At 40.0% G+C, this 15,456-nt stretch overlaps 1 protein-coding gene across 1 annotated transcript in view; it reads right to left on the bottom strand.

Moving 5' to 3' along the window:
• Window positions 1-14,863, bottom strand: part of LOC308700561 (CD276 antigen homolog) — a 1,553,888-nt gene extending 1,539,025 nt beyond the window's left edge. Inside the window, exons 1-3 of the mRNA XM_081382222.1 lie at window positions 14,823-14,863; window positions 8,677-9,021; window positions 8,247-8,603 (exon numbers count right to left, since the gene is read on the bottom strand). Of these exons, the coding sequence (XP_081238348.1) occupies window positions 8,247-8,603; window positions 8,677-9,021; window positions 14,823-14,862 (742 nt within the window). The 5' untranslated portion in view covers window position 14,863. The remainder of the gene's footprint in view (window positions 1-8,246; window positions 8,604-8,676; window positions 9,022-14,822) is intronic.
• Between the last annotated feature and the right edge of the window lie 593 nt (window positions 14,864-15,456).

Here is a 15,456-nt window from a genome sequence, read left to right as displayed (position 1 = left end):
TCTTCTTGCTAGGGCAGCTACCCTAAAAGAAAAGCATGAACTGGAGGTACAGGAGGAACAAATTAGACAAAAAAGGAGGTGCTTGAATTGCAAAGTCAAATTGCTGTTCACACAGCAAAGGTTAAGGTGCTTAAGTACAGAGGTTCTGATGTGCAAAGCTCCAGTGCGCATTCTGATGGAATGAATTCATATCTGAAAAGGTCAAAGTACAAATCCTCTCTTAGATCCTCTGCTATGGAATTTGTTCCACAAAGTTCAAGCTATCATTTCAATCATCCACCAAAAGGAGGTGGTAAAGCCACAGTGTCAATGGAGACATGCCTCAAGGATTCAAGCTATCAGTTCAATCATCTACCAAAAGGAGGCAGCAAAGCCACAGTGTCAACGGGGGCACGACCTAAAGAAACCAGCTTTCAACAAGGTGGAACAAAAGTTCATGATCCTCTTCACAAACCAAGCATGCCTCAACAATCTCAGCATACCAATCACACCACATATCACACACAGGAAACGGCCATGCTTTCCACGCAGGAGTCCATACAGCGTGATGGTTTAGTGCAAACCAAAGTGGAACAAGGAAATCTTCTCACTATTATGCAAAGGCAAAACGACATAACTGCTTTGCTAGTACAACAGCAGTCGTCACTATCATTACCCCCAAGGGATATACCAACCTTTAATGGAGACCCTCTTGAATACAGCACATTCATTAGAGCATTTGAAAATGGAGTAGAAGGAAAGGCTGCTAGCAACCAAGATTGTTTGTACTTTTTAGAGCAGTACACCAAAGGACAACCTAAGGAGCTGGTCAAGAGCTGTCAACACATGCCACCTGAAAGGGGGTATCAAAGAGCTAAGACACTTCTTCAGAAATGCTTTGGAATTGAACAAAGAATTGCCACAGTTTACATGGAGAAAGCTCTGGGATGGTCACCAGTGAAAGCAGAAGATGTCAAGGGCTTGCAAGCCTTTGTTTTGTTTCTACGGGTTTGTTGTAACGCAATGGAGGACATTAGCTACATGATAGAGATGAATGCCATCCAACATGCGTACTATAGTCTTGAAGCTACCATATAAACTGAGGGAAAGGAGGAGAAACACTGCGTATGAGTTGCAGGAGAGGCACTGTCGTCAAGCAGGTTTCAATGACATTGTCAGTTTTCCTGAGAGGCAAGTATCTATTGCTCTGATCCCCTCTTTGGAAACATTCAGGACACATCCATCTTACCATCAAAATATAACGTTAGACATAAATTCTCACAGGTTGGCTTCAAGGGAAGGGGAAGCAGTTTTGCTAACTGATAAGTTAACAAAGGTGTCGTGTCTGCTGTGTGAGGAGGGTCACAGATTGGAGTTGTGCCCCAGAATGGAGAAGAAGCTGCACAGAGAGAAAATCGACTTTCTAAAGGTGAAAGGTGTTACTAACACGTATAACTTGCAAGTTGTGTAACCTGAAACATCCTACCTGCCTCCATATCCATTCAAAGGAAAAGGAAATCAAATCAGAGGACACACACCAAGAAACAAGTCATGTAGTTTCTCCTAAGACTTGTGGCCATGTAGGGGCCGGTGCACAAGACTGTGTTTTGCCAATTGTGCCTGTACAAATCAAGGATATAAAAGGCAGTAAGATGCTAAAAACGTATACATTTTTGGATCCCGGCAGCACAGCCACTTTCTGCTCTGAGCGACTCATGAGGGAACTAAAGGTGAGAGGAAAAAACGCCAAGATCCTGTTGAGAACCATTAGCCAAGAAAAGTTTGTCGACAGTCATGTTATCTCAGGACTGGAAGTATCTGCACTCAATAGTAACACTTTATTTGAATTGCCTGATGTATTTAGACAATATGAGATGCCTGTGACTCGTGATAACATTCCACGACAAGAAGAGTTAAGTGCCTGGCCACATTTACACTCGGTGGAAATTCCTGTCATCAATGCTGATGTGGAGCTATTGATTGGAACCAACATTCCAAGACTAATGGAACCATGGCAAGTGGTAAACAGCAAGGATGGAGGACCCTATGCTGTCAGAACCCTATTGGGATGGGTTATCAATGGACCACTAAGAGGAGGCAATGAGACTGGAAGCAGCTATCCTACCATTACAGTCAACTGAATATCTATTGCTAACATAGAGGAACTGTTGGTGAAGCAATACAACCACGACTTTAATGAGAAATCAACAGAGGAAAAGCCAGAAATGTCCAGAGAAGATCTCAAGTTTATGGAAATCATGAACGGTTCAGTTGAACTCAGCAATGGTCATTACTGCATGAGATTACCTTTCAGGGAGGAAAATGTTATCATGCCTAACAACCGTCATGTTGCCGAACAAAGGGCCCTCTGTTTGAAATGGAAATTCAAGAAAAATGCTACCTTTAAAGACAAATACACTCACTTTCTCAGTGATGTCATAAAGAAAGGATATGCACAAAAGGTGCCATAAAATCAAAGGAAAGAAAAAGAAGGAAAAGTCTGGTACATCCCGCATCATGGCGTGTACCATACGAAAAAGGGAACCTTGAGGGTAGTGTTTGACTGTGGTGCAAGCTTTAAGGGGATGTCGCTCAACAGCCAGCGAGTTCTGATAAGGTTTTGTCAAGAAGTTGTAGCAGTGATGGCTGATATCCAGGCAATGTATCAAGTTAACGTGACAAAACAGGATGTTGATTTTCTTCGCTTCCTGTGGTGGCCAAATGGTGAATTAACACAACATCTTGCTGAATATAGAATGATTGTTCATCTATTCGGTGCAATATCATCACCCAGCTGTGCCAGTTTTGCCTTAAGAAAAACTGCTGAGGACAACAGGGCAAAGTTTCCAGTACACGTGACGGACACAATCAAGCACAATTTCTACGTGTATGACTGCTTGAAGTCCCTACCTTCAGAAGCAGAGGCCATGGCCCTGGTGAGAGACCTGACAACTGTATGTCAGTTGGGGGGGGGTTTCGGCTGGTGAAATGGATTAGCAACAGCAGGTCTGTGTTGGAATCTATTGATGTGGAAAAAAGAGCTAAGGAAGTGAAACAATTGAATCTTGACAGAGACAATCTCCCTGTCGAGAGAACACTTGGACTGCAATGGTGTGCAGAAACTGACACCTTCAGGTTCAAAATGGCAGTTCAGGAAAGACCACTGACAAGACGAGGTATCTTGTCTGTAATAAGTTCAGTGTACGATCCCATTGGATTTTTAGCACCCTTTGCTTTACCTGCCAAGTTGATGCTGCAAAATCTCTGTAGGTTGAACTGTGGTTGGGATGATCACATTTCCCCAAACTACCAACTACAGTGGGTGGGGTGCTAGAAGATTTAAGAAAGCTCCAAGCTCCAAGCTCAGCACCAAGATGCATCAAGCCTAAAGATTTTGGACAGCTTACAAGTGCCAAACTACATCACTTCTCTGATGCCAGCGAGGACGGTAACTGTACAGTATCGTATCTGAGGATGCAGAATGACAAGAAGAAAATTCATCTTGCCTTTATTCTAGGAAAAGCAAGAGTTGCTCCATTAAAGAAAGTGACAATTGCAGTTCGAATTGATAGGATGTTGAAAACAGAATTGCAGCTTTGGGAATTCAATCTTTTGGAGTGACAGCACAACTGTGTTGGTGTGCGTGGACGTGTGCCTCGTAAAACCGAACTCTACATTGATTCCTGCTGTTGGGAGCCTCAGCCCTGCCGGTATTATTTAGTTTTTGCTTTACATATACACATAACTGCTACATACTAAGTTGGGTTGTATGTTTTTCTTTCTTTTTTTGTTTGAAGTGGGGTTTCTAGTGTTTCTTGTTGGTTTTAGTGTCCAACATTTTAAACCATTTTTGTATTAATAAACATTTGTATTTTTTGCTCTCTACTCACATCTCTTGTCTAATTCTATGAGGGAACTGAACCTGTGTGCTTTACTCAATTTTTGAGGGGTTAGGATTTTACTCCGAGGGTGGCGTAGTCGGACCTTCTTACTAGTAAAACCTTGGGCTTGTGTCTCAAAATTGCACCGCCCGCCACACTTTGATAAATTTGGAATCTTAATAAACTGTATATACAACTGGACTGTGGCGAGGGGATCGTGGTTCAGCGAGGTATGAAAAGGTATACTTTTTCCTAAAGTACATTAGGAATGAAACAAAGCGTTTTCACAAACATTGTGGCCAATAGAATCTACACAATAAGAGAAACCACTGCTGTCTCACAGTGGAGGTATGTCGATACAAAGCAGAATCCTGCTGATGAGGCTTCACGTGGGGTGAAAATTGAGTACCTGCTCACAAGCAGCAGATGGATCCATGGCCCAGATTTTCTTCTCAAGAATGAAAGGGAATGGCCTGTTAACATTGTGGATTCTGTCTCTATCCGCAGCGATGACCCAGAGGTCAAAGGAGAGGCTACAGTAAATGCTGTAGTCATTAAAGATGCCCTAAATGTAACAAACACTGTCAACACAGATACACAGAATGCAACAAATCAGTTGATAACTTATTTCTCTTCATGGAAAAGGCTAAGGATCTCAGTTGCTTGCTTTTTACAGGTGAGAAAGATGTTGCTGTTGTTGAGTCAGAAGAGAAGAGAAATACAAGCTTCTGTGCCCAGCTGTGGACTTGATATAATTCAACAAAAGAACAAAGTGGAAAAGGAGATGCAAAGATTCAGAACCACACTGACTGGTCAAATCATGTCCCCTGAAGATCTTGAAACCACTGAAGGTGCCATCATTCAATACTGTCACCTAGACAAGTTAAATTATGAAATAACTGTTTTGAAAGGGGGGACATCTGGAGTGAAGAAAAGCAGCCATATTTACAAACTTGATCCAGTGTTAGAAAAGGGGCTCTTGAGAGTGGGTGAAAGGCTCAGTAGAGCAGCAATGCCTGAGGGCATGAAACATCCAGTCATTTTGGCCAAAGACCAACATATCTCCACTCTCATTCTTCGCCACATTCATGAGCAGTTAGGACAGTGTGGAAGAAATCACCTGCTTTCTAGACTTCGTCAGCTGTATTGGATCACCAATACGCAAATGCTGCTGCTAGAAAGATTCTTTCATCCTGTGTCATTTGAAGACGTTTTAGAGGAAAGCTGGGTGAACAAAAGATGGCAGATTTGCCGAAAGACAGACTCCAACCTGACCTCCCACCATTCACAAGTGTGGGTATTGACTACTTTGGGCCTTTTGAAGTGAAGAGAGGCCGCAGCTTCATCAAACGCTATGGTGTTATCTTCACCTGCATGGCCAGCAGGGCAGTGCATTTGGAAATAGCATACTCATTAGATACCAGTTCTTGCATCAATGCACTGCGCAGATTTATATCTAGAAGAGGCCAGGTATCGCACATTAGATCAGACATCGGAACTAATTTCGTTGGAACAGAACGTGAGCTGAGAGAGGCTCTGTCTGCTCTTAATCACCAAAAAATTCAAAAGGCATTACTTCAGTCAGGAGTGAAATGGAGCTTCAACACTCCTACTGCATCACATCATGGTGGAACATGGGAACGAATCATTCGCATGGTCAGACAGGTGCTGAAATCAGTCCTTCATCAGCAAAGTGTGGATGATGAGGGGTTACAAACTCTTCTATGTGAGGTAGAAGCCATATTAACTGACCTTCCCATCACCAAAGTGTCAAATGATCCTAACGATCTGGAACCCTTGACCCCAAATCACATCCTCCTGTTGAAAGGCAAACCTGCACTTCCACCTGGGCTTTTCGAGAAGAGTGATTTATACACAAAACGACGTTGGAGGCAAGTTCAGTTCTTATCTGATCTCTTCTGGCACAGATGGATCTGGGAGTACTTACCTCTGTTACAGGAGTGACAACGGTGGTCTAAGGACAAGAGAAGCTTCATCATTGGAGACATAGTCATTGTGACGGATGTAGCGACAATGGCATCTGCTTTTCACATTAAGTAGATCATGTGATGGCGAACACATCATCTTTGTCCTTAGCTGGTTAATTATTCTCTCGAGGACCATTTACCAGCCAGGCTGGTATTCCCCCCCAGTCATATATTAACGTAAACAAATGGGGAACCCTTGTAAAACCCCCCAGTTCAGCATGGATTTCCTGTGATTTTACAGCCTCAAATACATTCCAACAGACGCACACACACACACACTCGTGGACTTTCAACCAGAAACCCACCACGAGATGCAACTGAAGCACATTTCCATATATGGACTTCCACATAGTAAAATTTCATTTTACCATTCATTACAAATTTATAATAGAGGTGTGACTTGCTAGAGTAAAATCTTTAATTCAAACCAACATTCCAACACATTGACTTTTCATGGAACTCTTCAGAGAAAACTCTTCAAATGTTTGATACATATTTCTATGTTTCTCAAAGTGTCGTCGTTTGCCATAATGATGATGATTAGACCAGTTATAGAACAAGGTAATCTCGATAATTGATAAAATAAATGTACATGCGACTTATGAATTATGACCATGAGTTATGATTGTTAATATTTCCAAAATTCCCTATATCCTTGAGCTAATTCACATTTACCCAGAGTCGTATACGCTGCACAGACTCTACTGCCCCTCGCGGATCCTGGTTGTTAGGGAAGGTAATGCAGACCTTTCCTGACTCACGAGGACTTGTGCGGTCTGTTCAAGTCCAGACCAAATGCAACATTCTAGAGAGACCAGTCACAAAGATTTGTCTTCTGCAAGAAGCTGGATAAAGACTGATGTATTAGACATATGTATGTGTGCGTGGACATTATGAACTGAAAGCACATAATGTGCATGATGGATATTTTATTGGCTCCATTGTTTGTATGATGTTTAATTGTCACATTATTATAGAGTAACAATTAGGGGCCGTGTGTTGTAGCCAATTTTGATATGTGTTTTATGTTTTTTGTTGGTGGTAAGTTGTTTGGGGGTGACGCTCTTCCACCTGCACACCAGGGGGCATAGGTAGGGCATCACAGTGGTTATGGAGGCTACATGAGGAAGTCACAGGGGAATAGCGACAGGGAATTACGATCTGGGAAGCCACACAGTTTTTCAACCGTGCATGTTTGTGATGGATTTTGTCATGTCTTGCTATTAGCATCATGTTTACTGTTGCTTGGATGCATACAAGCTCAATTTACATCAGCAATGCAAGCCGCAGTGTTTGTAAGTAATTTTACTCTGCATAAAATAAAGTGTTAACCGAATGCCATGGCATACCTGATTTCTTGCATTATTACGCGTTGGAGACGACTTCAAATTCCCTCAAGTGTTTTTTTTTTTTTTTTTGTGGTACGATCGCCACTACACTGACTTTTTTTCTTTTTTTTTTATTACAGGAGCTGGGGTCCCATGGTTGGATTGCTCTTCCTCCTTGTGGTGGTTCTTCTTTATCGTGTGCGGTGTACACTTTGAGTGTTTGATAGTGTGATTAGACTGTACGGGTATGCGTGGACGTGTGCCTCGTAAAACCGAACTCTCAGCCTCAGCCCTGCCGGTATTATTTAGTTTTTGCTTTACATACACACATAACTGCTACATACTAAGTTGGGTTGTATATTTTTCTTTCTTTTTTTGTTTGAAGTGGGGTTTCTAGTGTTTCTTGTTGGTTTTAGTGTCCAACATTTTAAACCATTTTTGTATTAATAAACATTTGTATTTTTTGCTCTCTACTCACATCTCTTGTCTAATTCTATGAGGGAACCGAACCTGTGTGCTTTACTCAATTTTTGAGGGGTTAGGATTTTACTCCGAGGGTGGCGTAGTCGGACCTTACTTACTAGTAAAACCTTGGGCTTGTGTCTCAAAATTGCACCGCCCGCCACACTTTGATAAATTTTGAATCTTAATAAACTGTATACCACTGGACTGTGGCGAGGGGGTCGTGGTTCAGCGAGGTCTGCAGCGGGAGAGAGAGTCGGGAGACGAGTGCTGAGTAAATAGGTCAAGTGCAAAATAACAAACACGTGTGTCTTGTTGCAGTAACTGGCGTGGAGAGACCGGATAAAAGCCGCCGGGATACGGGCAGATGAAGAGACTGGACTGGGAACTCGTGTGAGCTTAGAATGGTTGCCTGTTGTGAACGGAGATGCTGATTGCTTTGACATAAAGTGAACATTTGTGGAAGTGTGTTCAGAACCAGTTTGTTTTGTTTGTCTATTGAAAAAAGTCCAAGTCAGCTGACCCTGTCTTTCTTCCTTGTTCTGAACATTGCTACATGCATGTAAATTAACTAAATTACACTTGTGTATTAGTGTTTTATGACTCACCCAGTTGATCCAGCACTACAGTTGCATTGGCTGAATCTCTTCCAGCAAACACTTCACACATGTAAACCCCTTTATCCTCAGTTCTGACGCTCTTCAGTCGGACAGAGAAGTTTCCTTTGGGGATTTCAGTAGTGAAGAACTCAACTCTGTCTCGGTATCGCTCGTCTGATGAATCTGGAAAAGCCTCGTTGTTTTCGTAGAGCAGAACCAGAATGTCTTTATCTTCATTGGTTTTCTTCCATGAAACCTGTTCAAAGTCTTCAGGTGTGATGTGAGAGTCTACAGAGCAGTTCAGAGTGATGTCTTCTCCCACAGACGCAGATATGGACCGATCTGATCCTGAGACTAGCAAACGCTCTGAAAGAACAAACAGTGTAAATATCACATACACTCAAAGTATTTCTGAAGATCCATTTCAGTTCAGACTCACCAACATCTTTTATCTGAACCTCAGTCTTTCCAGACTCCTGCTGAGTGTGAACGGTACATGTGTATTCTCCTTTATCTTCAGCTCTCAGATCGTCCAGACGGAGGGAGAAGTTTCCATGTTTAATCTCCTCAGTAAAGAAATGAGCTCTATCCTGGTAATCCTGCTGCTGTGACTCTGGCCGACTCTCACCATCTTGAAACAGATGAACTAAAGTCTCTGATTCTTTCCTTCTCCATTCAACCTCCAGATTCTCCATTAGTAAAGGTTCATCAACATAACAGGGCAGAATCACTGAAGATCCCAGAGGAGCAACCAGAGGACCAGAGGGACCACGCACAGTCAACCCTGAAAACAAAGGGGGAAGAGAAAAGTGAAATAAAGCTGGTTTTGTAGTCAAAAAAACGATGATGACATTTTTAGCTGTCGAAATTTGCATCCCTATTTTTATGTCATGTATTGTAAAATGATGTACCTTATTTTCAAGAGAAAGCACTGAGTTCCTTCATATTTTTCTCCTTTTACTCAATGCCAAGCACATACTGCACGATTTTAGCCCAGACTTTCACTTGCCGAACATTTTGTGGAAATTGCCAACAAATGCCTAAAATCTGAGGTAAATTGGTGCTCGTTTACATGAGTGACATTCGCGTAGTGTGTGCTATCAAAGACCTATCTAAGAGAAGCTTCTAGAAGTAGAGTATCTTGCTCTGTTTACCACTAGTGTATGCGGATGAGGTTTTATTCTTCTATACTAACTTGTGTCGTAGACTACGATTCAGTGAATATCATCATCGTACAGTCTACGTACACATCGTGACTAAGTTTATTTCATGAATACAGTGATTTGTAATGATCTAATAGGATTGCCGTAATAGTAGAGTCTGTTGCAGGCATAAGGCTGTGTCTGAGGTCAGTTGTAGTTCTTGTGTTTCTCTTTCCTTCAGTGATTCTGCTTGTTAACAGCAGGTGTTCATCACTAATGCTCAATCCTCACTCAATTAATCACTTAATTACTGCATTAAGTCCACTCTTGAATGGTCTTAGCCCTTGTCCACACAGTGACGCTTTCCGCCGTATATGTAAAAAAAAAATTAATCGTATTGCCATGTCATCCAGTCGGCGTCATCCAGCGTTTTGGGAGCCTGAAATCGCTATTATTTGAAAGCGGATCCCAAAGGGGACAAATCTGAAAACGACACCCTTGTATTATCGTGTGAACAGCCTGTCTTTGTGAAACGATGATGTCATCACCCCACGGGTCGACCCTAGTCAGACACGCTACGTCACGCATCAACAACAACAACTGCGACTACATGCTTGTGTTTGTGCTGCAGAAGATATGAGCCTCTTTTATTTCTTTATTCATTATTGACTTTAATGTATTTTTATTTGATTTCTTCATTTTACTTCTTTATTTATTTATATTTTCTGTCTTATGCTTGTCTGTTGTCTGATTAAGACATTTCATATTTTGTACCAGGCCATTTATGGTTGTTTATATTGTTCAATAAAGTTCTTGGTAAAAGTGAAAAGAAGAAGAAGAAGCTACTAAGCCTATTATTATTGTGTTACAGCACATAAGGTTTAAGTCTTCTCCGTTTTTAGTGTATCTCTGTGGCAGAATTACAGCGCCACATACTGGTCTGGCATGTTTACTACATTGTTTTGAGTTGGTTTCAGTGGTTTTGTGTGTATGCAGATTCTTTTTAAAATGATGCAGTGTTTACAGAATTTTCTTTTAGAACGAGGGAATAAAAAGATCGGATAGAAAACGCTCTGGCTTCGTGTGGATGTGGTCTTAGTCTTGGTTTTGACCTTGGTCTTCTTGACTACACCTCTGTCAGGTGCTGGTCATATAATTAGAATATCTTGAAAAAGTTGATTTATTTGAGTAATTCCATTCAAAATGTGAAACTTGTATATTATATTCATTCATTACACACAGACTGACACATTTCAAATGTTTATTTCTTTTAATTTTGATGATTAAAACTGACAACTAATGAAAATCCAAGTATCTCAGAAAATTAGAATATTACTTAAGACCAATACAAAAAAAGGATTTTTAGAAATGCTGGCCGACTGAAAAGTATGAACATGAAAAGTATGAGCATGTACAGCACTCAATACTTAGTTGGGGCTCTTTTTGCCTGAATTACTGCAGCAATGCGGCGTGGCATGGAGTCGATCAGTCTGTGGCACTGCTCAGGTGTTATGAAAGCCCGGGTTGCTCTGATAGGTGGTGATGGCGCAGTGGATAAGACACATGCCTTTGGTGTGAGAGACCCGGGTTCAAATCCACTATGAGCCACCTATGTGTCCCTGAGCAAGACACTTAACCCCTAGTTGCTCCAGAGGCGTGCGACCTCTGACATGTATAGCAATTGTAAGTCGCTTTGGATAAAAGCGTCAGCTAAATGAAATGACTGTGTGCAGGTGCCAAGTCCTGTTGGAAAATGAAATCTGCATCTCCATAAAGTTGGTCAGCAGCAGGAAGCATGAAGTGCTCTCAAACTTCCTGGTAGACGGCTGTGTTGACCTTGGTCCTCAGAAAACACAGTGGACCAACACCAGCCGATGACATGGCACCCCAAACCATCACTGACTGTGGAAACTTCACACTGGACTTCAAGCATCTTGGATTGTGTGCCTCTCCATTCCTCCTCCAGACTCTGGGACCTTGGTTTCCAAATGAGGTGCAAAATTTGCTCTCATCAGAAAAGAGGACTTTGGTCCACTGTGCTTTATTAAATCCAGAGTCAACGCAGCCGTCTACCAGGACATTTGCAGAGCACTTCATGCTTCCTTCATTTTCCAGCAGGATTTGTACTGGCCCACACTGCCAAAAGAACAGTTTGTCTACACAGTTTGGATTCAGAGCAGGGTATTCTACAGAAATGGCTAATTGCTACCTTACAGAGAACATTAAGAGTAAGTTGGACAAGGGTAATGTTGTGGGAGCTGTGTTAATAGACCTAAAAAAGGCCTTTGACACCGTGAACCACAACATACTCTTGAATAAACTTACCACCTCAACTTCTCTGAACATGCTATCGGCTGGTTTGCATCATATCTGGAGCATAGAGAGCAACGTGTTAAAATAAACACTGAACTCTCAACATCATTACAATCCACAATGGGTATTCCACAGGGCTCCATTTTGGGGCCTCTGCTCTTTAGTTTATATATAAACGACTTACCTACATGCTGTCAGTCAGCCAACTGCCAAATGTACTGTATGCTGACGATACAGTAATTTATGCATCAGCTAGGACACCAACTATAGTAGCAGAGACCCTGACCAAGGAAATGGAGGGTATATCCCAGTGGGATAATTTTAATACCTAAAAATTTTTAGGTATTATTCTGGACTCCCAACTCAAATTCAATAAACACATTAACAAACTCTGTAAGACTGTCCGGACAAACCTAAACTGTTTAAGAATGATTAGGCATCATCAAAGCAGCTTTGCTGTTTTTTCATGCTATAAGTTTTTCAGTGATAGGGACCCATTTTTGGAATGATTTACCAACGGAAATAAAAACAGAAACCGACCTGAAAACATTCAATAGAAAGGTGAAACACTGGCTGAAAGAAAATCAAATATCTGGACATTGAGTCATTTTTGTTGTAATGTATTGTCTGTGCTGGATGTGATGTGTTGTTTTGTGTGATGTGGTCGGGATTGTGTAAAATGTTAATGTTAGTGTTTATAATATTTGTCGCATGATTGTGTAATTTGCAAATTGCAAATTAGCCTATCGGCTAGAAAACTTTTATGCAACACATTTACACAATTTGTTATGGCTTTGCCTATGATAATTATGTATGTAATAATGTGTGCTGCATAACTATAAACTAATACTTTTTTTTTTTTTTTTTTTTTTAAACCTGGTTCAATGACCATGGTATCACTGTGTAATTACTGTGTGATTTCATGTAATATTCTAATTTTCTGGGATTTTGATTTTGTGGGTTTCATAAGATGTAAGCCATAATCATCAAAATTATAACAAATAAAGGCTTGAAATATCTCACTTTGCATGTTATGAGTCTATATAATATATTAGTTTCACCTGTTAAGTTGAATTCTTGAAATAAATCAACTTTTTGATGATATTGTAATTATATGACCAGCACCTGTATTATCTCAAACAATGGGTCTCAATCTCTAATATATATGTATTCATACACACAAGGAAGGAGAGGAGGAGGACTGGGAATGATCTGCCTCAGCCCCAAATAGTTTTAAATTAAATGGACAAATTCCCATGGTTATCTGTGTCAAATTAAATTCTATATATATATATATATATATATATATATATATATATATATTTATTTTACATTTCACAAGCAAACGTTGTTTATGAATCATTGACAGAAATTCTTTCACTTTCATTGTTGTAGAAAAACAGGTTGTAAATACAGGGTCAAATCAGGTAACCAGGAAATATAACCTGAGAAAAAATAATGAAGTACAACAGACTGACACACCTCAATAGACACCAAACAAACCTTAACCTTAACCAACCTTAGCTAATGTTTATCAAATGTAACCATCCTGTATTTGAGCTTGTTTTTTATCTAGATTCCAGCTCTGCTCACTCTGGACCTTCAGCTTCAAGAGGTGCATCATGGGAAGCATTTAAACACAGCTTCTTTTTTTTTTTATTAAAATTTAAAAAAAAATTGTATTTGCAAAAAGAAATGCATATTTGTGCCTTTTAATTTTGTGCCTTTTCACCAGCATTAGGTTAAAGAGAAAAAAAGTATAACCATCATACATAAATGACAACCACAAATATAAACATAAGCAGATCCATGTTCAGTTATGATAAATTATCATAATCTCTTTGACTCGTCAAGTCAAAAATGTTTTATAAGACATAATTCTGGTGCATTCAGACATGCTGAAACCTGTTTTACTTTACCATGAAACTGCAATAATAGGCAAACCGGTTCTGATTAAGTTGGAAAAACATCACCATAAAAAAAATGCAAAGCATCTCTAAAGGAAGTAATGAAGAGTCGGCACCAGAACATATGAACTATATCTATTAAAATTGCATTAAAATCATGTTCACTTAAATAAAATATTAAAATATGTGTGTAGCAGGTGTGCATTAAAAACATTTATTTTGTGATTCCACTTGCCATGACCATTGTTGGGTTTTCCACACTCTTCCCAGTCTGTGTGAGTATTCACAGCGGTGGGTTTAGTTTACGTGCTGATTTAATAAGGCCGTATTTATTGTCACTGATTGTTTGTTATACTTGTATAACTGTGACTTTAAGTCCCCCTGTGATTGATACACGTTTCATTAAGTATTTTCTTTCTTTAAGTGGTTTTCTTTACTTTGATTTGATCCTTTAGTGTCATGCATTGCTGCTCTCAGTGCTACACGAGTCCTCATAATCTTTCACACTTACATCAAATTAAAGATTATGCGTATTTATTATACTGCACGAGTCCTCATAACCTGTTTGTTACCCCAGATGTAATGAAGGAGGATTGAAGGGACACATTTCAGCATTCAAGAGTGATTCTGAGTAGACACTACGCAGACAACACACCACTACATACATGGACGACTACACTGTGAAAAATCATTCAAAAAAACACTCTCTATATATATCAACTTAGAGAAATAAATCAGAATTAAAGCTGTAGGTACAAATCTCATAATCATCATCATCATCATCGTCATCTCAAGTAAATCAACCAACAAAACTACTGAAAGCTTAAGACATCAAGCAAAGTCATGTTGAAAATGACAAGTAAAGAAGAGGGATTCATCTAAATGTGCTCTTAATATTTACTAATTATCACACATGCATTGCTTTTACACACTATTGAAGGAGAACACATTATGATGCTTTTTCTTCACTATCAGGTACACGTAATACATTTTAAAAAGAAAATAAATGAAATAATTTGTAAAGAAATCCATATGTAGGCACAAACTCATTTCAAGCGTTTTAGCAGAAGCCTCTACTAGCAAAACTGATTTTTAACATCATGAGCAACATAGATTCAGTCAAATGTGTCCAAAACTGATACTGTAAGTATTTTAAATAGGACATAATAAACAATGTGCCTTGCCGCAGACTTAACTTGAAGAGAGAAAAACAGTGCACATACCAACTGATATAACTGGAATCACAGTCAGAGAAATGAACATAAGCAGGTCCATGTTCAGCTGAAGTTATGATCATCTCTCTGGATCGTCAAAGTGAAATCTGCAAGGGATCTGGCGCATGAAGGCGGTGTGTTTAAACTTGTATAGTTTTCTTCCGTGTGTTTGACAAAGAAATTTGAAACTGCAGCTCGTCCAGATAAACCGGTTCTGATTAGAAAGTGAAAATAAAAAGCATCTGTAAAGGCGGTGTAAGAACTGATTTTCCTGCTAAGACCAAACTCACCCTGCAATAAAGCCATAAAACACACCCTGGACTGAAGATAGCAAAGACAGATCACAGGACACTCCTGTCCCTCTCTCCCTCCTCCCTTCCCCTTCTCGTGACTAAAGTCACCAAAAGTTCACTAAGAATGTCTATATATCACATATAATGTATCTTGTGAATCTATTGTTTTTCCTTTTCATGTTTGGTATCATGTTAAGTGTCTCAGTGCGATTGGTAAAATGGTCTTAATTTCATTGCAGTCATTGGTTTAATGAGAAAGATTGAGCACTTAGGGGAATCCTGTATCTCCTCTCTGGGTGAGAGCTCTTCAAGATGTCTCCCGAAACCAGGTGCTCCCCCCTGGGGTACAT

This window comes from Scardinius erythrophthalmus, assembly GCF_964197995.2.
Source record: "Scardinius erythrophthalmus genome assembly, chromosome: 1".
Taxonomy (NCBI): Eukaryota; Metazoa; Chordata; class Actinopteri; order Cypriniformes; family Leuciscidae; genus Scardinius; species Scardinius erythrophthalmus.
This window is presented reverse-complemented; position numbering and strand designations above follow the sequence as displayed.